Source organism: Mytilus trossulus, chromosome 3 (genome assembly GCF_036588685.1).
Source record: "Mytilus trossulus isolate FHL-02 chromosome 3, PNRI_Mtr1.1.1.hap1, whole genome shotgun sequence".
Classification (NCBI taxonomy): domain Eukaryota; kingdom Metazoa; phylum Mollusca; class Bivalvia; order Mytilida; family Mytilidae; genus Mytilus; species Mytilus trossulus.
Window position 1 is genome coordinate 74,781,985 of NC_086375.1, and position 26,970 is coordinate 74,808,954.

Below are 26,970 nucleotides of genomic sequence, written 5' to 3' on the forward strand. Positions count from 1 at the left end.
TGTAAAACAATTTATACGAGAAAACTAACGGCCTTATTTATGTACAAAAAATGAACAAAAAACAAATATGAAGCACATACACAAACGACAACCACTGAATAACAGGCTCCTGACTTGGGACAGGCACATACATACAGCATGTGGCGGGTTTAAACATGTTCGCGGGTTTCTAAGCCTCCCCTAACCTGTGACAGTGGTGTAACAGCAATATAAGAACGAACTAGAAAAATCAGTTGAAAAAGGCTTAACTCATCAGATGAATAAAAATACAAATGCTACATATACAAGTGGAAAAAGACACTAAGTAAAGATCTCCGATTACTCGCAGCCACTGACAGGTTTTTCAACGCCACTAACAACTAATAAAAAAATCATGTATCTAAGACTAAATTATCAATCAGTACACATCCAACATCCAATGGATTTAGTGTAAAGACGTCATAAACTGTCGAAAAGGAAACAAGCGAGTTCACTGAAAAAAACAAAATATTAGCTATCTAGCATTTTCCATAGTGTTTCTGTTCATTTGCAGGAATACATTTTCAAAACATGAACAGCATCCTAGAAAATTTAAAAAAGAAAGAAAAGGTGAGTCAGATTGGAATGGAACTGTTGTTAGCAATCATCTATGTGATAATATTTATATGTTCTTAGTACACTAGACATAACAGGTCAATGTTTCTAGTTGTTGTTACTTTTAATAGGCACTGCAATAATACTAGCTCATTCGGTGTAGTTTATCTTGCCAAATAAAGATAATGTCCTTTACTAGAAACAATAAAATTAAGAAGCACTAAATTTACATTCGTTTGGTGTTTTTTTAGCTTTTGATTTTGCATTTTGTTAAGAGACTTTCTGGTTGGTTTTTTTATTTTCTCAGAGATCGGTATTTTTGTTATTTTAATTTTTCAATAACTACACTATAAGGATTAACCTTACTTTTGGGAAATTCTTCTATAGCAACCATGGACCTACGGATGGCACTGAGAAACATCGTTTGTCTGATAACCTTTTTAAATGTCCCAAAGTCAGGAAGAACCTCTGGCCTTTGTATGACTTATATGTTGTTGGTTTTTTTTTGTGCCTTTAAATTTTAAAAGTTTCGAAGTTTAGTGTGATGTCCATTTCTTAGAACAAGTAAAGATTTATGTTTAGTGGCTAGCTGAATCCGGCCTCTAGTAGCGGAATTTTATGGCTGAGTTGAAGACGTATGTGTGGCCCTGAGATGTTTTCTTCTTTTTGGCTCTTTGACACATTCACAATTTCCATCTCAATTTCAAAATCCGATTTTTGTTCTTTGGACAAGACCTTGCATCGTGTACTCTAGATTAAGACAGAATGTCTTATGAAAGAGACATTTCTTCTTGGTGTTCAAATAATCAACTGGGCTTATCAAATACTCATATTCTACTACATACGTTTTAGGGACGGTGTGAACCAATGTGAAAAACGGTCATGTGACAATCCAAAAGATCGAGTAAAATCTAAAATTAAAAAAAGCCTCCCTTCTCTTCATAAAAGTAAACAACATTCTACACGGAGCGCCAATACAAAAAAGTAATAACCCGGCTTTGTTTCATTCATCAACATTGACAACTTACACATATTAAAATATCATATATGTAAAGATAAAAACAAAACTTACTATCAAATTGTAATCTGATTCATGAAGATGCTCGAGATTTTTTTGTTTGTTTAAAGGATTAAAACTTATTCTTCACGTTTATAGGACGTGATGAACGGAACTTTTCATTAGTTTGTCGTGCATTTTTTTTAAAGTCAGTTGTGTTTTATGTCTGTATGATATCGGTTTGTTTACACAGTCTTGGGTGATGCGCATGAGTTCTAATTGTTGTCACGTTAACCAATTATGCCTGTTTGGGTTGTTAATGTAACGGAACTAAAACACACTTCAAAAAAAGTTGGAGGTTAAACTAGCTTTGAACAAATTTTAGCATACAATTTCATTGAGAAAGTTCCTGTACCGATCGTTTATTCCGATGATTGATAAAGTCGAGAATTTGATTTTATGGTTTCCTCCTTTTTTAAGTAAGTACTATGTCAATATTATTTAGATCAAAGGGCATTTTCGTTTTTTAGTATCAGAACGACATGAATTTTTACACAAATAATACCTTCTTTTCGTTTGTGATTATTACTTTATATTCGCCTCCTCGTTACCAGAATTTTTAAACTCTGATCAAGGTCTGTTTTCTAGAGTAGAAAAACAAATTCAAAGTTTTTTTTAATTTTTGCAGAAATATGTTGGAGCTAAAGCAGGCCAATGGAGAGGCCATCGAGATTTATATGAAGGGTGCAGTGAATTGAATGTTGACATTCTTTCACAACCAGATAACGGAGAGATAAAAGGAACAGGCAATGACAGCTATTACGGAAATTTCGTTTTCAGAGGATTTTGTGCTGGGAATAATACAGTTGCATTACAAGCTAATAGTTTTACTAAAAACCGAACTATCAGTATTCTGTATAATGGACAGAAAGCAAACGACGAATTTATCAAAGGGAAATATGAAATAAGTTCAAATGATAAACATTTACCACTGCTTCACGTAGGAGAATTTACACTGCGATGGATTTCAGACAGTCATTTATTTGTACGGGCAAATTAAATTTAATGTAAATAAAACCATGCAATTTATATCCTATCTAATACACATTTTGTTGTTATTGATTTGATACAATTAACATGAATCGTCAAAATACCTTTATATTGAAATTAAGGTTAAAGATTGTAGAAAATATTGGGTGAAATATACGGATATGAAAGACTAAATGTAGCAACTGAAACAATCAAAATTGAAACTACAAAACAAATGCAAGTCAGACTCCAACATAACAGGAGTGTACACAAGCAGGAGATGATGAATAATAACAATGCACTTTTTAGGTAAATTACTTTGTAAAAGCGAAAGCCGCCAAAAACAAACGTACTATTTGTGGTCTTCGTTCATGGGTTAATTTGTTTCAGTATAGAGCATACAAAAAATATAGCTAGTGCATTGTTGAATACGATTTCAAAATTAAGATACCAAAATAAAGTTTAAAAATCTTTAGATACATGTCTTTGATGTGTTCTGATTTGTATTGTTTTATAAAAACTTTATACAACTTCAAGACATGTCACACTATGATAGTTTAATTTGTTAACTAATATGCCATAAAAATATTAAGAAAACTAAAAAATGACAATTAACAAGAAGTACCAGCTTAGTTGTCAGTACTTCTGTGGTTACATGGATTCTCGTTTATATGGTCATAATCATAAATTAACAGATTACAAACAGTATTTTTCAGAAATGCCAAGACCATTCTACCAAGAAATAGATCACTTTAGCTATAACTTTTTGAAATTCCGGGTCTGCAATAATCTGCAACTTCGTACTTTATTTGGCTTTATTTTAAGTTTTTGGATTCGATCGTCCCTGGTGACGTGACATTTTGTCGATGAAAGCACGTCTGGCGTACAATTTGTTTTATCCTGGTATCATTGATTGGGTTTATTTTTAACGATTATTATGAGAAACATAGAAAACATTTGAAGCAACAGTGACAGTAGTTTACCGATCTCAAATCGACCCAGAACACAAACTAATGTAAATACTAAACCCGATGGAATGGCATGAACTCAAAGGAAGGCAATTGATGTTATATATCTTAACACATAATACTTAATAACAAAATATTACATGAATTAACTCTCTGTCACAGTGTTCAACTGAATTATGTATTAAAGACTCACTCTGAGGCATACACAGTATCGTTAATATAACCATACAAGTCAAATGTTGATAGAAATCAGGAGAAGAAGGATTTTAGTTAAATTCCGATTATAGAATATTATGGATTCAAAGACTAGATTTATACCAGAGTAACTAAAAAAACAAGTCCTTTCTATTTCTGTACCCATCAATCAGTTACTATTATAACATAAAGTGATTGACCGATCACATTCAGCGGCTAATGTTTATGTTCAATTCACTAAAATGAGAAGATGTGCTTATGTGATTCGCAACAGGGCAACTTGTACAAGAGACCAAATGTCATAGAATTGCATTCAGTTTATATCATATGATTATTTCCCCGAATTGCATTATCTACTCTACAAACAAGGACGTCTAACAGATACCAGTTAGAAACCAGAAGTTTCATGAGACAGTTAAAAGGAACTGTTTAAATCCTTCATCCCAAAATCCAACGGCGAACCCGTCTGTTTTACCAGATCAATAAAAAAATGGTATGTATTGAGATTGACTATACACGGATGCAAACATGATTAGTTATCATGCTTTTGTAGTGTTTTGTCTGTGTAGTTTGTTAACTACTAAAATAGTACACATGTTTATGTATAAAAATATTAGAAGTCAGTGGTTGTTTTATTTTTTGCATGACGATGACCGACAGACTGTGCCGATATATCCATGGATCTAATTACAACTCCTCAGCCGATTATAGGATCACAGAAACTGTTAAATTGGTGAAACAAGAGATGAGAAGAAAACGATATTGGTAAATGAATGATCCAAGGCAGTGTCAAGAGGAAGTGGAACGTCATAGATGAGAAGAAAACGGTATTGGTAAATGAATGATGCAAGGCAGTGTAAAGAGGAAGTGGAACGTCATAGATGAGAAGAAAACGGTATTGGTAAATGAATGATCCAAGGCAGTGTAAAGAGGAAGTGGAACGTCATAGATGAGAAGAAAACGGTATTGGTAAATGAATGATCCAAGGCAGTGTAAAGAGGAAGTGGAACGTCAGAGATGAGAAGAAAACGGTATTGGTAAATGAATGATCCAAGGCAGTGTAAAGAGGAAGTGGAACGTCATAGATGAGAAGAAAACGGTATTGGTAAATGAATGATCCAAGGCAGTGTAAAGAGGAAGTGGAACGTCATAGATGAGAAGAAAACGGTATTGGTAAATGAATGATCCAAGGCAGTGTTAAGAGGAAGTGGAACGTCATAGATGAGAAGAAAATAATAGTAATATAATTATTTAAATAGAACACCATATAAATTATTCTAAATTTTAATATTTTAATTTACTTTATTATAAATATAGCATGTTTTGTGTGTGCAATTTAACTTTGTATTACAGTTTGTTGTATATCTTCGACTGTTTTTATGTTATGTCTATTTTTTCATATTCGATCAAAAGCTCATCAGAGCTTATGTTGTATGATATCAAATTTAAAAAATACTGAATTCCGAGAAAAATTCAAAACGGATAGTATCTAATCAAATGACAAAATCAAATAATAAAACACATCAAACGAATGGACACAAACTGTCATATACATGACTTGGTAAAGGCATTTTTAAGTGTAGAAAATAGTGTATTGAAACTGGTTTTATAGCGCTAAACCTCTCACTTGTATGACAGTCGCATTAAATTCCATTATATTTACAACGATACATGAATAAAGCAGACATAGGACATAGACAAGGAAGCAATGCAAGGTACATTTTGATTGGTGAAAACAGGAGAAAGTTACGAAATCAGTGTCAGTGATCATGTGATCAAGCCTGTAAAGACAAACTTAAAGTTTTCAACACTGACATCTTTTTACACTCCTAATCTCTCTGTTTTACATCTGGTAAGTTGTTTTTGTTTTTTTTGCTTTATTTGAGTTAAGGTTTTATTGTATATTTCATTTTTAGGGTAACCGAAATTAATATAAAATTCCTCATTTTATGAAACACACTTAATAATTGAATGTGTATTTCTGGTAAAGATTTTCTTTGGTTTTCATTATTTTTGTGTTGATTAACAAGTACATGATGCTTTTTATTTCTATAAATTATTGATAAACATTTTAAATATCATTTTACATATTAAACTGTAGTCTTTCTAAAATAAGAAGTGACAATATGTTCGATTTTGTATTTGCTAAACCAGCTAATCCGTCTCAGATGGCATATCAAACATAAAACACATATAACTATTAAAAAACCAAGTTGTTTGAATAGTATCAAATTTGTCGAAGAATTTAGATTTAAGTCAGTCGCCATTGACAAGGTAGGTATTTTATAAACTGATTTTCTATTACATAATATTGAGCAGAATTAAGGTTTCTTTGAATGACTTTAAAAAAAATCATATTTCCATACTATTTTTCGCACCAAAATATAATCCTGTTTTTCTGTTCTATATTAATCAACTTCTCTTGAAAATGGGATTAGTTATTTATCAAAATTTTAAACTAACGAGAATTATCAAAATGTTGCATCATGTAATGTCATATTTATAAAACATTATAAACCCGTATAAGAAAGAAAATGGAATGATACTATAGAGGCATAAAAATGATAACATGAAAAAGTAAAAAAAAAAAAAAAAGTCAACTCATAGGTACCACGTATACGACATAGACAATATTTCTTTAATTATACAAATAAAAGTACACACCGGTATCACTACATACGAAAATTGCCTCAAATAAAGACACGAACGTACAAACACTGGTATCACTTCATAGCAAGCAGTACCTCAAAAAACCAATCGAATGTACATACACCGGTACCAATACATGGTAAATATTGCCTCAATTAAACACACAAAAGTATGCACACCCGTATCATTTTATAAGAAATATAACCTCGATAAAAAAAGACCACGAAAGTCCAAACACTGGTCCCACTACATAGGACACATTACCACAATATAACACATGAACGTCCAGACATCGATACCACTACATAATAAAAATATTACCTCAATTAAACACACGAAAGTACATACACTGGTACCACTCATAGAAAATACTACAACAATTAAACACACGAAAGTACATACACTGGTATCACTACATAGAAAATACTACATCAATCAAACACACGAAAGTACATACACTGGTACCACTACATAGAAAATACTACATCAATTAAACACACGAAAGTACATACACTGGTATCACTACATAGAAAATACTACAACAATTAAACACACGAAAGTACATACACTGGTACCACTACATAGAAAATACTACATCAATTAAACACACGAAAGTACATACACTGGTATCACTACATAGAAAATACTACATCAATTAAACACACGAAAGTACATACACTGGTATCACTACATAGAAAATACTACAACAATTAAACACACGAAAGTACATACACTGGTATCACTACATAGAAAATACTACAACAATTAAACACACGAAAGTACATACACTGGTATCACTACATAGAAAATACTACATCAATCAAACACACGAAAGTACATACACTGGTACCACTACATAGAAAATACTACATCAATTAAACACACGAAAGTACATACACTGGTATCACTACATAGAAAATACTACAACAATTAAACACACGAAAGTACATACACTGGTACCACTACATAGAAAATACTACATCAATTAAACACACGAAAGTACATACACTGGTATCACTACATAGAAAATACTACATCAATTAAACACACGAAAGTACATACACTGGTATCACTACATAGAAAATACTACAACAATTAAACACACGAAAGTACATACACTGGTATCACTACATAGAAAATACTACAACAATTAAACACACGAAAGTACATACACTGGTATCACTACATAGAAAATACTACAACAATTAAACACACGAAAGTACATACACTGGTACCACTACATAGAAAATACTACATCAATTAAACACACGAAAGTACATACACTGGTATCACTACATAGAAAATACTACATCAATTAAACACACGAAAGTACATACACTGGTACCACTACATAATAAAAATATTACCTCAATTAAACACACGAAAGTACATACACTGGTACCACTCATAGAAAATACTACATCAATTAAACACACGAAAGTACATACACTGGTACCACTACATAATAAAAATACTACATCAATTAAACACACGAAAGTACATACACTGGTACCACTACATAGAAAATACTACATCAATTAAACACACGAAAGTACATACACTGGTACCACTACATAGAAAATACTACAACAATTAAACACACGAAAGTACATACACTGGTACCACTACATAGAAAATACTACATCAATTAAACACACGAAAGTACATACACTGGTATCACTACATAGAAAATACTACATCAATTAAACACACGAAAGTACATACACTGGTACCACTACATAGAAAATACTACATCAATTAAACACACGAAAGTACATACACTGGTATCACTACATAGAAAATACTACATCAATTAAACACACGAAAGTACATACACTGGTATCACTACATAGAAAATACTACATCAATTAAACACACGAAAGTACATACACTGGTACCACTACATAGAAAATACTACATCAATTAAACACACGAAAGTACATACACTGGTACCACTACATAGAAAATACTACAACAATTAAACACACGAAAGTACATACACTGGTACCACTACATAGAAAATACTACATCAATTAAACACACGAAAGTACATACACTGGTACCACTACATAGAAAATACTACATCAATTAAACACACGAAAGTACATACACTGGTACCACTACATAGAAAATACTACATCAATTAAACACACGAAAGTACATACACTGGTACCACTACATAGAAAATACTACAACAATTAAACACACGAAAGTACATACACTGGTATCACTACATAGAAAATACTACATCAATTAAACACACGAAAGTACATACACTGGTACCACTACATAGAAAATACTACATCAATTAAACACACGAAAGTACATACACTGGTACCACTACATAGAAAATACTACATCAATTAAACACACGAAAGTACATACACTGGTACCACTACATAGAAAATACTACAACAATTAAACACACGAAAGTACATACACTGGTATCACTACATAGAAAATACTACATCAATTAAACACACGAAAGTACATACACTGGTATCACTACATAGAAAATACTACAACAATTAAACACACGAAAGTACATACACTGGTACCACTACATAGAAAATACTACATCAATTAAACACACGAAAGTACATACACTGGTATCACTACATAGAAAATACTACAACAATTAAACACACGAAAGTACATACACTGGTACCACTACATAGAAAATACTACATCAATTAAACACACGAAAGTACATACACTGGTACCACTACATAGAAAATACTACATCAATTAAACACACGAAAGTACATACACTAGTACCACTACATAATAAAAATATTACCTCAATTAAACACACGAAAGTACATACACTGGTACCACTACATAGAAAATACTACAACAATTAAACACACGAAAGTACATACACTGGTACCACTACATAGAAAATACTACATCAATTAAACACACGAAAGTACATACACTGGTATCACTACATAGAAAATACTACATCAATTAAACACACGAAAGTACATACACTGGTACCACTACATAATAAAAATATTACCTCAATTAAACACACGAAAGTACATACACTGGTACCACTCATAGAAAATACTACATCAATTAAACACACGAAAGTACATACACTGGTACCACTACATAATAAAAATACTACATCAATTAAACACACGAAAGTACATACACTGGTACCACTACATAGAAAATACTACAACAATTAAACACACGAAAGTACATACACTGGTACCACTACATAGAAAATACTACATCAATTAAACACACGAAAGTACAAACACTGGTATCACTACATAGAAAATACTACATCAATTAAACACACGAAAGTACATACACTGGTATCACTACATAGAAAATACTACATCAATCAAACACACGAAAGTACAGACAGCTATATGTAACAAAAAATTTGTTCCGGCGTGACATTTGTTCCGTCGGAACAAATTTCATAGAAAGTATGTTCCGATGGAACTTATGTCACAAAAAATATGTTCCAGCACTATAAAATTTGTTCCGGAACTAATTTTTTAACCAAGTGTGAAATAAGTTCCAGAACAAAAATCACAGCACCATGAGTTTTGTTCCAATTTTGATATTTAAAACTAAAAGTGATATAAGTTCCTGTGATATTAGTTTTGAATGAAGGTATTTTATAGAAGTCACTGAAAATGTTCTGTTTTTAACCTATTTCACAGAAAAAAGGTTCTGTTCTTGCATGGGGTACATTTGCAATTGAAGGCATGACTGTAGGATGAAGATAAGAAATAAAAGCGATTATAATGTATCGTAATTTGTATCTATGTTTTATCGGTTATGCGGTATTCGACCTCCTTGTTTCCTATTAATCCGTCATGGGTGTTCTAATCATACATGTACTTAGTTATGGTCATTGCATAGTTTTTGAAGAGTGTGTCTTTTGTTTCTTTATGTCTTTTTATATAATTGATCAGTCACTTTGTTCATCTTTAACCGTTATAATATTTTTTTTGGAAAGACTTTTATTATTATTTCTCATTCTACTCTCTCCTGGATCATAAGTGTTTTTAGTATTATTAATTGAGTATGTTATTAAACTTTTGCTTTACTCCACATGATCCAAATTGGATGTTTACACTTTAAAAAGGTTATTTAGTGCATTATCAATATAATACATATTTTTTTATAATGACTCTAAACTCACTGATGACAAGTGTTCAGTATATAAGATAACTTGTTTAACCAGTAGAACATATTTCACAGACAATGAACTAATTTCACCAGGTGAGGAACAAATTTCACAAATCAAGAACTTATTTCACCAGGTAAGGAACAAATCTCACAAACATGGAACTTATTTCACTAGGTAAGGAACAATTTCACCAACCCAGAACTTATTTCACAAGGTAAAGTGTGGAACTTATTTCATAAATATGGAACAAATTATATAGAAATTGTCTGTGTAAAAAGTTCTCCCAGAACATAATACCTGTGAAATTAGTTCCACTGGAACTTTTTTCACAGGAACACATTTTGGCTCACATATACCACTACATAGGAAATATTACAAACAAAAGTCCACAGACCACCAAATTACTACATAGAAAAGGATTTATTTTCCTCAATTAAACACACAATAGTCAAAACACCGGTACCACTACATAGGAAATATAACCTCAATCAAATAGTGTTGCTCTAGAAATGATACTTTACAGTTGCTGTTCTTATACAACCATCGACTTTTATTTTATTTTCACAGTCATGATAATTGTCTTATTCAAGGCTTTTAACTATACAAACTGACTACTTATATAGAAAGATTACAAACAGTATTTGAACTTGCTTTTATTTTCTCTGATGCTGTCGTTCATTATAACCTTAAAACCTGGTGTCATTGAATACTACTATCGTATAGAGGGTTATTTTCGAGGTAGTAAAATTTCGCGATTTCATTGAATAAGGTATACGAAATATTTTGGCGGATTCAAAACGTTCATCAATACCTTTGCATGTTTGCATGTGCACTTTTAAATTGGCGGAGCATGTTTAGGTGATTTTGTTCTGTCCGCGAAAAAAAACAAAAATTTACACCCCACATAAATAACACGCTATACGGTATATTATAGAGGAAAATGCTGTTTTCTAACTTTGAGTTGACAAGAATGGTATATGTGCATATATATATATTAATTTCATATATTAATTTTATTGATGGCGATCCGATGGATACATCTGTTGTAGGGTTGTCACTGACTCAGACGTACTTATGAATATAATTATTTTCTGTGACTGTATCTTACATTAATTTGTAGGATCCTTTACTATAGATAATTTAGCTGATCTGTAACAATAACATCTTCATGCCTTATATATCATGTACTATAGTACGCCGCTAGATTAAAACCGACGTGGAAAGGTAACACATGCCCACCGTAAGCTCTTTTTATGAGAGCCCAGGTGGTCGTGTGGTCTAGCGGGACGGCTGCAGTGCAGGCGGTTTGGTGTCACGATATCACAGTAGCATGGGTTTGAATCCCGGCGAGGGAAGAACCAAAAATTTGCGAAAGCAAATTTACAGATCTAACATTGTTGGGTTGATGTTTAAACGAGTTGTATATACATTATGTACAAAGCCATGTATCACCATCATTGATGGCGATCCGATGGATACATCTGTTGTAGGGTTGTCACTGACTCAGACGTACTTATGAATTTAATTATTTTCTGTGACTGTATCTTACATTAATTTGTAGAATCCTTTGCTATAGATAATTTAGCTGATCTGTAACAATAACATCTTCATGCCTTATATATCATGTACTGTAGTACGCCGCTAGATTAAAACCGACTAGGAAAGGTAACACATGCCCACCGAAAGCTCTTTTTATGAGAGCCCAGGTGGTCGTGTGGTCTAGCGGGACGGCTGCAGTGCAGGCGGTTTGGTGTCACGATATCACAGTAGCATGGGTTCGAATCCCGGCGAGGGAAGAACCAAAAATTTGCGAAAGCAAATTTACAGATTTAACATTGTTGGGTTGATGTTTAAACGAGTTGTATATATTAATTTTATATATATATATATTATAAGTAACCGCTGTAAAATTTAATTAGAATTGATTATAAATAGTAAATACATTTTATTTCAAGTATATTTATGTTAATATATCAGAGAGAAAAGGCAAAAATAAATAACAAAAACAATTAAAAACTAGAGACTCTAAAAAGAGCTTGTTGCTCACCTTGGTCTATGTATATTCAACAAAGGAGAATCCCAAGCATTGTAATAAAGAATGAAATTCATAACAAAAATCTCTGCTTTGTTGATCTTGTATTGCTGTTCATTCATTCTGTTTAGTTTCTCTCTATCTTCTTCAGTTTTTGAACAAAACACAAAAAAGGATAAAATTAAAATCCCCTTTTTAGAGACAGGGCAAACAATCCTTTAACACGTGACAGTCTTCTATCCGTATCAGCGAAATGTCACTTGTTAATTGATCTTGCCTTGCTGGTCATTTTTGTGATTTGAAGTACCAACTTATCTATCATATTTTTTTATCATAAAAAGCAAAAACCTCAATAAATGATAAAAAAAAACGTGCAAAGGACTGTAATCCCAAGGAGACGTCGGACAATTTCCTCTTTATTGTCCAAATTGTAAATCTTGTCTTCCTGATTATTTTGCCTTATTTAAGAGTATATCTATCTGTTATAATTTTGAAGATATATTGAGACAAAAACATGGAAAAATGGTAGAAATCCTCATTAAAGGGCGATTACTCTAAAAAGAAGTCGGCTGACGATTTCAATTTTTTTAACCTATTTGTAGAACATGTCTTATTGATCGTTTTTGTGTCTTAATGTTTTTCTGTATCTATAATAGTTTCAAACATAAGAGGCAAAACAATTTTTTTTTAAATAATAAAATGTGTCATTTAAGGGTAATAACTCCTGTAAGAAAACGCCCAACAATTTTGACGTATAAGGACAATTTGTAGAGCTCAGTATTCTGGACATTTTTCAAAATAAAAAACCAACTTGCATTTTAACCCTATGTTCTACTTTTAGCCATGACGGTTGTGTTGGTTGGCAGGCGGGCTTATCGGACACATTTGATAAACTAAATACCACAACTATGATTGTTGCCAAATTTGGTTCAATTGACCCAGAAGTTTCATAGCAGAAGATTTTTGTATAAGTTAACGGACGATTAACGGTCGACGTACACCAAGGGATGAGAAAAGCTGACTCTGTCCTTGAGGTTAAATTATCATGTCCCCATGTACATTTGATTTCAATTTGCTTGTTAAGAGTAGGTATACAATTTGTCTCGACGAAATCAAATTAGTATAATCTTATTTTCCCTTTAACTTTTACTTGCATATATATCATGCAAAGCGAAATGATCACTTTAAAAAGAAGAAGTCATTAACAAAAGTACGTCTTACAAATTCGTCACTGATGAGTCTTTTGTAGAATAAACAAGTGTCTGGCTAACATAATTTTAATCCTGGTTTCTATGAGTAGTTAATATGAATTTGATACGCTGCACATAATTTACATTGAAAATTCCGCAGAGCAAATTAATTTTAAAACCCATTTAAAATTTGATTATTATCTTATCAGCTGGGGACACATATTACCACTTCAGGAAAAACCATAAAATCTTATCGGTATGATTACAAATATTACTACTTCAGAAAAAAAACGGTATGCATGCACTTGTTAAAAATTTAAGCCAATGTAAATGAAAAGATGTAAGTTAGTTTAAAAAAAATTTGAAAAGTAATCCAACTGAATAGCTTATTAAATATATTTAGGGAAGAAATTAATACAAATGTACGTACCACTAACGTCACATTACCTACATTGCACCGAGTACCCAAATTGCACCTATTCAACAAAAAAACACGCGGAAATCGTACATGTTTTTTTTTTCTGGCACTATACACGTCTTTCTACATAAGTTAACATGTTTAGAAAAACACTAAACGTTCACAGTATCTATCAACTGATGAATAAAATCATGCCACATTCACATAAAGTCATCTTTCAATAAGGACCAAAACATATGCTTCTAGCATCCATTTCTTAAAAAAGGATGTCAAAGTTATTCAATTTTGTTAAGAAATAGAACAGAACATTCTATTTTTAAGAATGTGAATTTAATTATTGATGCACTTTAGTTACTCCCCATTACAGAATCGTGGATAGTTTGGAGGTCGGTTAAAGTCCATTTTTCTATGATTGATCATTCCATATGGATTCAAAATTAAATTAGCGTAACTATATAGAAAATTATAAAGTAAATGAGTAAAGGTCTACAAATAAAAATGGAAGTTTTTGTCAGGATCATAAAAAACGCAGGTGAACAAAATATCAAAATAGGTGTAATTTGAGTACGCTCAAGTTATCTGAAGTCAGAAAACACTAGTCATTATAATATTTTTATGGCATTATACAATCTAATGGTGTTTTCAATTTTGGTACGAACATGATTTTTGTTTTATCGTAGCTTTTGGAATGTATAATTGACTTTATATATGCTATACTTTTTCTGTTGATAAACTCATCATAGATACCAGGACTAAATTTAGTATTTACGCTAGACGCGCGTTTCGTCTTCAAAAGACTCATCAGTTACGCTTGAATCCACAAAAGATAAAAAGGCCAAATAATGTACGAAGTTGAAGAGCATTGAGGACCTGAGTATGCATGCCTGAATTATTAAGCGCCTCATAGAAAATTAGACAATTTCTTTATTAGGTTATCCTTTTTAGATAAAGAATGTTTAGTTATATTTAAAAGTCTTAACTCTGATACTTAACGATGTTTCTATCACAATGAAGCCTTCCCTCAATAACCTTGAAATGTCATTGCGGGTGGCATATGATTTAAAATATTATTATAATAACTGATTCATTCGCGGATTATGCCATACAATTCAATCTGTTTATGTCAATTTTTGATACCATGCTGTTTAATTTTAATTTCAAATTGACAATTGCTTAATTTTTAAAAGATGCCAACGAAAACGGGAAAAAAAGATAGACATAGCAATGACTAAATTTATTTAAGTCTATTCTTTGACAAAAATGTATCCATATGTTTACCTTGTATCAATAATAATTATGTCCTTAATCACTCGTAAAAGAAGGGAAACATATATCATATCAGCTATTAGACCAATTGTTAAATGACTGCCGCAGTCGAAGTGTAGTCAAAGTCGGTTTATCTGTTTGTCAGTTTAACTAACACTACACGAAATTATAATACTACCGGTTTGTTGTGACTGGGGTGTAGAAATTTTGTCTTCTAGGAAGTCAGACGTACGATTTGGAGGCATTTTTGAAAAGTACAAAACTAATGCACTTTATCTGCACATTTTAGAAGCTTTGAAACAATGCATTTTTGTTTTCATTTAAATAAAGGCAAATTTGTTTAAAAAATGAATATGCACTAGTAGTTTATAAAAACAATCGATCCGTCAAGATGTCGAAGGTCCAGTTCGGTTTCCTCCACCAACAAAAGTTGACTACCACGAGACATACATGTATATGCTTACAGTTGAATTAGAGAAAAAAATCCCTGTTACTCACTGACCAAACACATGATAGCCTTCCACAAACTTAATGCACTGATCATAAGACAGACATTTAAATTCTTGTTACTCATTGCCCAAACATAGTTTGACTTCGACACACTTAATGCACTGATCAAACGACTGTCATTTATATTTAAATTCCTGTTACTATTCAATTCAATTTATTATTTTATTTACGCCTCACCTTATGTATAAAATTACACAATACATTTATAAAAGATACATTTTATATACATAAGCCAATCTGTACAGATTTATGAGAGACGATAATCAACTAAAATAATGTATATGTACATAATAAATGATAAGCCTTAATGGTAAAATTGTACAACAAAATTATTATTTACAATATAAAACTTCTCGGTGGATTTTAATAAAAAATTACTGGTTGTGGCACATAATCTTATAATATCTTGATTCAAAAATAAAAATACCATCTGTAAAACTATTTAAGTGCTCATCAATTTTAAGAGACCCAGTAAAAAGAACCTGTCTAAGATCATTGTAAACAGGACACAGTAAAATGACATGATATTCATCTTTGACAGTATTAAAACAATTAAATAAACATCTTTCTTCCATCGACAAATATTTATACCTCCCAGTTTCCCGTCTTATAGGAGGCGTATCCAAATTTTGCGAAAGCTCTTCTTTCACAAAAAGATTTTTAGGGGCCAGCTGAAGGACGCCTCCGGGTGCGGGAATTTCTCGTTACAGTAAAGACCTGTTGGTGACCTTCTGCTATTGTTTTTTCTATGGTCGGGTTGTTGTCTCTTTGATACATTCCCCATTTCCATTCTCAATTTTATTAACAGTTTGCAGTAGTTATCAACATCATAATCCTGCTTAAAAATATTATAGGTTCTCGATTTATTACTCCCATTTTCCCGTCTAGGAGAGGATGAACTAACAAGACTTTTCCATTCTTCAATATAATTATTAAACATTCTTGACATGACTGTATCAATAAACATATTTTTATTAATATAAGTGATTGTATTACAAAAGTCAACCAATTCAAGTTCCGTGAAATGTATTTTAACAATAAAATTCCCAATTTTTGGGAGAGATCCTTTTGCGCCACAACCTTTTTTCTCAAATGCTACGTTTGCGCCACCTGTTTTAAAATTACATGGTATCATTTGCGCCAAAAATAAAACATACAATTGCGCCACTGATTTAACGACCGATATCAACATTTAAATTACTGTTACTCATTGTCCTTACATGTGCCAGCCCTCCACACAATTATTGCACTGATTAAACGACCGATATTTACATTCAAATTACTGTTACTCATTGCCCTAACATGTGCCAGCCCTCCACACAATTATTGCACTAATTAAACGACCGATATTTACATTTGAATTACTGTTACTCATTGCCCTAACATGTGCCAGCCATCCACACTTTTAATGCACTGATCAAACGCCTGACATTTAAATAACTGTTACTCATTGCCCAAACATGTGTAAGCCCTCCACACACGTAATGCACTGATAAAGTGAGTAACATTCATATTACTGTTACTAATTGCCCAAACACGCGAAAGCCCTCCGATCACTCAATGCACTGGTCAGACGACTAACATTTTTATTCATTGATCGTGGCTCTATGTGATGTTTTATGTTTTAGTTAAATTAACAGTGGGAGGACAGGGTGAAGGGAGGCAGGGAAAAATGAAAAAAATTGAGAGATCAAAGAAAAGCAACGTGAAAAAACAAAAAAACTGCAAGTTTGTTTCCGTCCAAAATCCATGTTCAATGTTCAAATGACAAAAATGTAATGAAACAGGATCAACAGTAACAGTCGCCATTTTATGTATTGGAACAAAAACATAATAAATAAGGAAATATGGTTTGATTGCCAATTAGACAACAATCCACCAGGCCCTAAATTGACAGCAATTAAAGTACAGGCTTCTGACTTGAGACAGGCATATAACTATAGAATTGTGCGGTGTTAAACATTTTATTCAAATTTGTCGCTTAATCATTACATGGGTTAAATTAAAATACTGGATAACATCTTTTTTTCCGTACAGACCAGATGGGATACATCAACTAGTGTTGGCATGACTGTTGTTAACCAAGATGCATAAAAAAACTTAACAAAATAATATTGTTTTTTGCAGCATTGTGTCCAAAACAATACTGATATTTTACTCATACGCAAGCTCATTTGTTGATTAATGTAAATTTTTAGTGAATCTAAGTATTTTTCGACATTCTTATTCTTAGGGAGACGAAAATTGGTCTATTTCAAACTTGCAAAACCCCACCTTCAAGGTTGAGAGGTGCATTAAAAATGACAATCAGAATTAATAATAGATTAAACGAGCAAACAAAAAGCCATGCTAAGATAAAAACAAAATGGCTAAATACACAAAAAATTGAAAAAAAGAATTTCAACCCGAATTAATAGAAAAATGCGCTGACATGAAAATATTTAGTGTGCAGTTTCCTTCTCTAAGTGCACTGCTGTTACAAAAGCTCAAATAGAATGGCTGTGATATTTGTAAACCTTATATTTGTATTTTCTAGATATTCTGCAATGTTGAGGTCTCTCTCCATTTGTGCAGTCTTTTTAATTCATGGTGCTAACAGTTATGAATGTGAAAAGTCAGCTGAAACATGTGAAACATCTCTATTGGTATCTCATCGTCTGACAATGATGCATAAAAGAGTCGCTGTATACTCAGCAGCAGGGAGGCTGTATAAATACGACGTGACTAATGCAAATGAATCAAACCCTTTACCCATAAATGATGTTATTACAGCAGATGGGTGGGAGGATTCTCGTTTGGTTGTTGTGGCGAACGATACATTACCGGGTCCGCCTATTATTGTATACGAAGGGCAAACAATCATTGTTCACGTTACAAATCACCTTAAGTCGGAAGAGGTTACAATTCATTGGCATGGAATCACTCAAAAGGGAAGTCCGTATATGGATGGAGTACCCTTTTTAACACAGTGCCCAATATCGCCTGGCCAAACGTTTGTCTACAGATTTGTTGCATCACATAAAGGAACTTACTGGTATCATTCTCACGTTGGGGCCCAAAGAGCAAAGGGATTGATTGGTGCCTTGATTGTCCGTGAGAAATCAAGTTTGGATATGAAGGAACATATAATGACTATACAGGAATGGAATCATGACTTCGATGCAGATTTGGAAGATGCAAAAATGGTATTTGGATTTTATGAAAACAGAAAAAAATTTCAAAGCTCTCAGTCACTTGACGGTCAATTTTTTAGTAATATAAAAGCGCAAAGTGGTCTTATTAATGGACGCGGAAGATATTATACTGATGAAAATAGTCATAATGAGGCTCCACTTGAGGTGTTCACGGTAGAACAAGGCCAACAGTACCGGTTCCGGGTGATAGCAGCAGGACAGTTATTTCCTTGGTCTATTTCTGTAGATAACCACCCGTTAACAATGGTAGCAACCGACGGGTTTGATATTGAACCACAGATGGCAGATGCATTTATTATAAATGCCGGAGAACGATACGATTTCGTCATTACTGCTAACCAAACAGTGGAGAACTATTACATTAGAGCCAAAACTCTCGAAATAAACCGCAACACGACAGCGGAAGCTATACTTCAGTATCATGGCGCCGATCAAAATGTCCAACCTACGTCTGTTCCTCGGCAGTGTACAGCTGACAATCGATGTGTTGTTGTAAATTGTTTCTTTCTATATTACCCAGAAGACTATTTTACCGATTGTTTACCTATTGGTAGTTTGAAACTAAAATCTGATACTGACCCGGCTCCACCTGTGCATCAAGGAAAATTCAAAGAATATTTTTTAAACTTTGCTTTTCCCGGAAAGAAGTATTTTCCTAGTACTATCAATGGAAGAAGGTTTATATTCCCAACAAAAAATGTTTTGGCTGATCCTGAAGATGCCAACTTTCCTTGTGATAAAGCAGATTGTGGCGAACAAAAACATTGTTCTTGTACGCATTCTTTATCTATTAACCGTGGTGATACAGTCCAAATGATTTTTCTAAATATGGGACAGGGAACTGGCTGGGCTCATCCAATTCATATGCATGGGCATACGTTTTATGTCCTTAAAATGGGATATGCTAAATATGATAACAAAACAGGATTAAAAGTAGAGGGAAATTCTGATATCGATTGTAGAGGAGGAACTGATCGTGCCAATAGTTGGTGCAACAATGCTACATGGAGTAATACCGCGTGGGCTAACGGAAATGTGCCAGGATTGGAATTACTTAAGCCAGTAAGGAAGGATACAATTATTGTTCCAAGTGGAGGTTATGTTATAACTCGTATAAAAGCTGATAATCCTGGCGTTTGGTTCTTACATTGTCACATTGAACTTCACGCAAATGATGGAATGGCCATGCTTATTAATGAATCGTTTCCTCATCACCCATCACCGCCCGCGGGATTTCCTAATTGCCATAGTTATACTGACAACGAACCACCATCATCTGCAACAACAACCCTTTCATCAATGACATCCAAATTTCCTTTTAACCAAGAACCGAGAATCACTGTTGATGGTAAGTTCCATATGCATATATCAACGTTTAATTCAGTGATGCAATTACAAATTATTATTAATCATAATTTTAAATTAAACAGAAATGTATTTTCGTATACGATATCATTCACATGATATTTTTCGATATGAAATATGCTACTAATAAGTTTAATCAACAGCTCTCTATACATAAACACATTACAAACAAATAAAACGATTCCGAAGTGTGGTTTCTATTGAGACTTCAAACATAACTTAGACAACAGCCCTTCAACATTTGTTGGAACTAAGAAAAAGAGTAAGATTTAGGGTTTACATGGATAGTGTCTGTCAACATATGATTTGTGTAACTTATTTCCGGATCCCATATTTGAACGTTAAGTAACATTGTAATATATATCTTGTAATTTTTCATTAATAAATACTGTTTAAACTAACGTATGACTTTGACACTAAAAAGTGTTCTGCAGCATTCTATCCAAAATAAAACTGATGCTTTACTCATATACACTTATCTCATTTGCTGTTTAATGTTAATGTTCAGTAAATCTGAATATTTTTCGACTTTTGATCTATTTCAAACTTGCAAAAACCCACCTTCAAGTTAAAAGGTGCATTACAAATGACAATCAAAATATCAATAGATTGTACAAGGAAATATAAAACATGATAAGATAAAAAAAAATTGGATAAATTTAGAAAAGTAGAAAAAAGAATTTCAATCCCAATTGATAGAAAAATCAGTAATTTGGTGTACAGTTTGCTTCTTTATTTGCATTGTTTTTACAATTACAAATTATTATTAATTATAATTTTTAATCAAACAGAAATGTATTTTCGTATACGATATCATTCACATGATATTTTTCGATATGGCATATGCTACGAATAAGTTTAATCAATAGCTCTCTATGCAATAACACATTACAAAAAATTAAAACGATTCCGAAGTGTTGCTTCTATTGAGACTTATAACGTATCTTAGACAACAACCCATCAGCATTTGTTGGAATTAATAAAAAGAGTAAGATATAGGGTTTACAGGGATAGTGTCTGTCAACATATGATTTGTATAACTTGTTTCCGAATCCCACATTTGAACGTTAAGTAACATTGTAATATATATCTTGTAATTTTACATTATTAAATTCTTCTTAAACTAACATATGACATTGAAACTAAAAAGTTTTCTGCGGCATTATAACTTTAAATCATAAAGCTCAAGCGACATTTTGAAAATTATTAATTAGTATTTGTATATAGTAAGTAAGTAAGTAAGTTATGACTTTATATAAAGATGGTGACTCAGTTAGCATTCAACTATCTACATTGACCGTACAATTTAAACATATCATGTAGATGCAATATACATGCAAACTATACATTGTCTGTAGAACAAGAGAAATTTAAATTCATATTTTTTTTTAAATATATGAGTGAGTTATTATAAATCATTTGCCGATTTTCTCAACGTTTTATTCCTTTGATATTTTATTTTAAAATATTGAGGATCTATATGCGAAATATTTCTTCTTTGGATTAGTGTTTTGTCGCACAACAGCTTAGTTATTATTTGCAAATGACCTTATATTTCTACTGTGTAGGTTAACAATAGAGTTGCTTTGAGTAATCGGTGCTCCTGTCTGAATTTTAAGGTTTTTTTATATCCATCTTCATAACAATTTCCCCATACTGAGCAACAAAAATAAATCCAAAATGGGCAGAGTATAAGCATTATAAAACAGCTTTCTTCTTCTTATATCCAAAAAATTCTTGATTATAGATAGCAGTGCGATACGAAAACTTACGTTTTTACTTACATAGTAAATTTGAAATTTCCAGTCCAAATTTTGGTAAAAACCTAGAGTTTCTGCATTTCAACGGATGTGATTGTGCCATCTTGTAATGATATATTAAAATAATTTCCTATCATTTTTTATTTGTTCCAATCAACATAGATGTAGTTTTTCAAGGATTTGTAACCATTTTTTTGTTCAAACACCAATTATTTATGGTGTTGGTATCGTAATTTAATTTTCTATCTATCTCCTCCTTATATAAGACAACTTAAAATAAAGTTTTGTATTTTTTGAAATATTAAGGCTTTTCTACCTCAGGCATAGATTACCTTAGCTGTATTTGGCAAAACTTTTAAGAATTTCGGTCCTCAATGCTCTCAACTTTGTACTTTATTTGGCCTTTTTAACTTTTTTGGATTCTAGCGTCACTGATGGGTCTTTTGTAGACGAAATGCGCGTCTGGCGTATTTACAAAATTTAGTCCTGGTATCTATGATGAGTTTATTGTTACATTTCAATCATATTTACACAGAAACAGAAAAGAAGTCGTGCTATTTTGCATATGTGTTTTTTTATAATGACAAAACCATTATTATACATGTTTATTTTTTCCAGATTTTTACACTAAGAAGAATTTCTGGATTGTAGTTGGTAGTTTGTGTGGAGTTATATTTCTACAACTGTGTATTGTTGTATACAAATGTAGTGATTCATCGAGGATGCGAGAACAAAAATACAATATGAATGGGAAATCTAATCCAAACTTCAACAATTAACTTATTTATAGATCAACGGACTATTTACAATGATCCAAATTGAATCCTCGTATGACCTTACCCACACCATACTACACTGAAAAGCTGCTACAGCAACTGGAGTGTAGACAAATTTTCAAACATGTTAAATAAATAAGAATAGAATGTGAATCCTATGGAATATTTTTAATCAATTTTATTGTGTTTTGCCGTTGGAAAACATGGAAAAGGGGAATGTTTATTGTCAATTCAAAGTTATGATCTTAGCATAAAACGCTGTACGTCGATGGTAGTTTAAAACAATCTTAATTTATCTTTTTTTAAAATCTAATACGGAATTTATGTCAACGTGTTTGTTCTTTAACCCGAAAGATGCGCGAATAGAACTTGCACGCGAAGAAATCAACCTTTGTTGTATGAATAGCTATGTACAATGGTGGATCAGGGCTAATTTATCCATGATGATTACTATGTTCATAGTAAGATTATGCTATGTGTACATATTAGAATCAGTTCACATTAACCATGATACCTGTGTACATAGTATGATCATGTCACATGAACCATGATAGCTATGTTTATTTTAGGATCAGACAAAATTAACCATGAAAGCTGTTTACATAGTTTGATCAGTTCAAATTACAAATAATGAAAGTAATAACCGAATACAGGACAAATGTGACGATATATATACAATTGTATATTTAACATCTTATCAGAAGTATGTTAAGCATGTACGAGTAGTATGCTTTCGCAATGAATTAAACTTATGAGTACGATATAGAAGTTTGAGGTGCCAAAATACTTTGTCCATGACGTCATCAAGACATAAGAATTGCTAATGAACGCCATAATACCCTTTAGTTTCGTTAAAAATGCATTTTTTCCTCATATAAATGTGACCTTATTTTAATAGAATGGCGATATGTTCTAATATAAAAACTTTTCCAGTGCGATTTTTTCTTATAGAAATACGATACGTTTTTCATATGACTTTGTCAATATTTGGTATGCATTTATATTAGTATTGACATATCTGTATGGTGACAATAAGGCTCCCCCCTAAATTATTGATTTTCATCGCTTACAAAGTTATATGAAAAAAGTTGGTACATTTGAGTGACACACAGATTATAATTCGATTGTGATCTCCTAGCATACTGGCGTTAATTTATGGGAGTTGGCAATTGTAATTATGTGGTTTACATGTCGTAATGACTAATGTGCAATCATATTACTTATTTATACAATCCCTGTCCTGAATATCCTTGTCTTCATTTCTAAGTTTTTTTTATTCCTCTCAGATAATTTTGTCATCAAAGCAGTATTTTTAACATTGTCATATAAGCAAAATGTATGACTAGACATAATAACAGGTTCTGCCTACCAATACCATTTGTTTTAAACGTCGTGTACAAATTCAGAAATATGGCAGTTGTTATCATATAGTCCGTTTCTAGGTATGTTGGCGTTTGTTTTCATTGCAGTTCAGTGTTTCGGTTGACCCATTGGTTTCCTCTTATAGTTGATGTGTTTCCCTCAGTTTTGGTTTGTTACCCGGATTTGTTTTCTCTTCTTCGATTTATGACTGTTGAACAGCAGTATACTACATTTGACTTCATACATACAGCTAATATTTGAATTTACATGTTAAGGCTTGATTTTTTATTTGTTTTCTTTGAAGTGCTAATCATGGTTTCATAATCCTATTGCAAATCCCAGTTTCTGTAAACCGGATATCGAATGCAAATTGCACATACAATCGCAAAATAAATCTAAGAACTCGGCTTGCTTTATAATCAGGATGCATTTGCTTTATCTATCATATCTTTATATTTAGTTTTTTGGATGAAATAATGGTAGATGTTTTACAGATGAATTAGTGAAGCCTAGTGGCATGCAACTTATGCCTAAGGTTCGTATATTTTATTGAGAATAATACACCACCTTTATTGGAACATCTTATACATAAAACTTCTCAAATTTTAAGAATTTCCTGAAGTTACTTAAATCAATCCAGTAGTCTACAGAAAAATTTGGCTTTGAAGAATATCTTATTTTCAGAAGTTTTAAGAATGCCAAAAAAAACTCTAAAAAGAACCTAATCATAATTCATAAAGATATGTAGATATAAATGATACCAGGATTAAAACGTTGTACGACGAACGTGAGGTCAGTCTTAAAAAGATGCATCAGTGACGCCCGAACAAAAAAGGCACAACAAAGTACGAAGTAGAAAGGAATAAAAGGTAACAACCCTTACAAAAAAAATCCGTACACATGCATAATTATATTTACAAAGGTGGATACATGAATACATTTTTTCGACAATTTACACTCGGAGAAGAAGTCCTTTTTTTCGGAAATCAACTTATTTAGACACGTTTTTAGTTATTTGTATTAATTATCGAGGTAAAATATTGAATTTAGAAAAAAAAAACTTGAAAGTTAGAAATAAATGTTCGTTCTTATTAGAATAGTTGCACGCTTCCATCAGTTGCAAGTATATTAATTGGTAAACAATATATTGTTTTCTAATTAGTAAGTCTGGTCATGCATTGTCTTTCACGATAAAAAAAAAGCGTTGCTAGATCGTTCACGATCAAGTTTGATGGAAAAAAGTGAACGGTTTCGAGGGAAGAGCATACTTATATTTCCTTGTACTATCGGACACACCAAAGATGAAGTTTCATGATCTATTGGAATGTGACCATTAAAGGAACAAAAAGCGTTTTTTTAATGTAACCCATAGACATGTATTTCGCTTTTTTTCGGATTTGTTCCGCGTTTTGAAAATTCAGCGATTTTTCCACATATTTTAAGGTAGAATTCACGACCCAGTTCCAGATCTTTCACTATCCAAACGCAATGCTTGACCACCGTTAGGTATTTTTTCACCACCAATTATCTCGATAAACCTAATTACACCTGTGGAATTCACGATCTTATACCAGAGCTTTCACGATCCAATCCTAATATTTAACCACCGTTGGGTATTCTTGCACGATCTTTATTCTCGGGGAACATAATAAGACCCTTTAAATCGGCTATATAACAAAGAAATGTTCGTAATGTGGAACATATATAACCTTGGTGGGTGTTTTATTCCTTTAACGTCTCAGTCGAGATATCAACATTAACACACTTATATTTAAAAACTAGTTTATTAAGTATCAAATACATTTTTAAAAGAGTTCAATTTAAAGTGGGCCGTTATTGAAAAAGGTAGGCATTTTTTTAAAATGTTTTGTTTACTTATATAGCAGAACTCTATTTATTTTGTCTTATTATACAAATATATCATGCATAAAAGAGGGTATTTTCCAACAATACTAGTTGAGAGGTTAACAAATTTCCAGATCCGTAAGCCAAGGGAAATTTGTTTATCTCTCAACCGATATTTTTTGCAATAAAAACAAACTTTTAAGCGTGATAAAATTGTTTAATTACATCGATTGTTCTTTTTATCCATCCATCTGTACTGACGTGAGAATTTTTCTTATAATCAGGTATCTCACAAAAAAATTGTTTCACAATAATCATTGTATTATAATGTTTATGTTAGTTACCCGACAAGTTTGGAAAGCCAACGGGGTCAGAATTCTTAACTTGTAACTTGTAACTTAGTCTAGTCAATTTAGTGAACAACATGCAACTAATTATAGCACAAGGTTTTTCTCTAAAAAAAACAAGTCTGTTACTACGTGTATCTCTGAACAACACACTAAAACTATACAAAAAAATATTTTGCGGAAAGTGGTTTAATTCATGAAAACATTTTGTAGAAAAAGTAAGGTTATATGAATGCTTCCCCTTATTTGCCAAAGTTGAAGAAAACAAATATACAAAAAATGTTCTGTATTTTTTAAAACAGTTCAAGTAATACAATACAATGCATAAGTATCTC

General features: G+C 32.2%; 2 protein-coding genes across 2 annotated transcripts; both read left to right on the plus strand.

The window, feature by feature from the left end:
• Positions 1-492: 492 nt before the first annotated feature.
• LOC134709723 (uncharacterized) lies at positions 493-2,630 on the plus strand. The gene is made up of 2 exons (XM_063569870.1): positions 493-588; positions 2,259-2,630. The coding sequence occupies exons 1-2, from the start codon at positions 550-552 to the stop codon at positions 2,628-2,630; spliced, it is 411 nt and encodes a 136-aa protein (XP_063425940.1). The 5' UTR covers positions 493-549.
• A 2,902-nt stretch (positions 2,631-5,532) lies between these two features.
• On the plus strand, positions 5,533-23,955 carry LOC134709725 (uncharacterized). Its single transcript, XM_063569871.1, has 3 exons — positions 5,533-5,614; positions 18,523-20,528; positions 22,924-23,955. The coding sequence occupies exons 2-3, from the start codon at positions 18,533-18,535 to the stop codon at positions 23,082-23,084; spliced, it is 2,157 nt and encodes a 718-aa protein (XP_063425941.1). The 5' UTR covers positions 5,533-5,614; positions 18,523-18,532; the 3' UTR covers positions 23,085-23,955.
• Positions 23,956-26,970: the final 3,015 nt, after the last annotated feature.

What these genes read in the sequence shown, in the direction of transcription:
- LOC134709723 (XM_063569870.1), top strand. Translation starts at nt 550, where the DNA reads ATGAACAGCATCCTAGAAAATTTAAAAAAGAAAGAAAAG. An exon ending in ATTTAAAAAAGAAAGAAAAG is followed by an intron (nt 589 to 2,258) that starts GTGAGTCAGATT and finishes TAATTTTTGCAG; the next exon opens with AAATATGTTGGAGCTAAAGC.
- LOC134709725 (XM_063569871.1), top strand. Translation starts at nt 18,533, where the DNA reads ATGTTGAGGTCTCTCTCCATTTGTGCAGTCTTTTTAATTCATGGTGCT. An exon ending in ACCGAGAATCACTGTTGATG is followed by an intron (nt 20,529 to 22,923) that starts GTAAGTTCCATA and finishes TATTTTTTCCAG; the next exon opens with ATTTTTACACTAAGAAGAAT.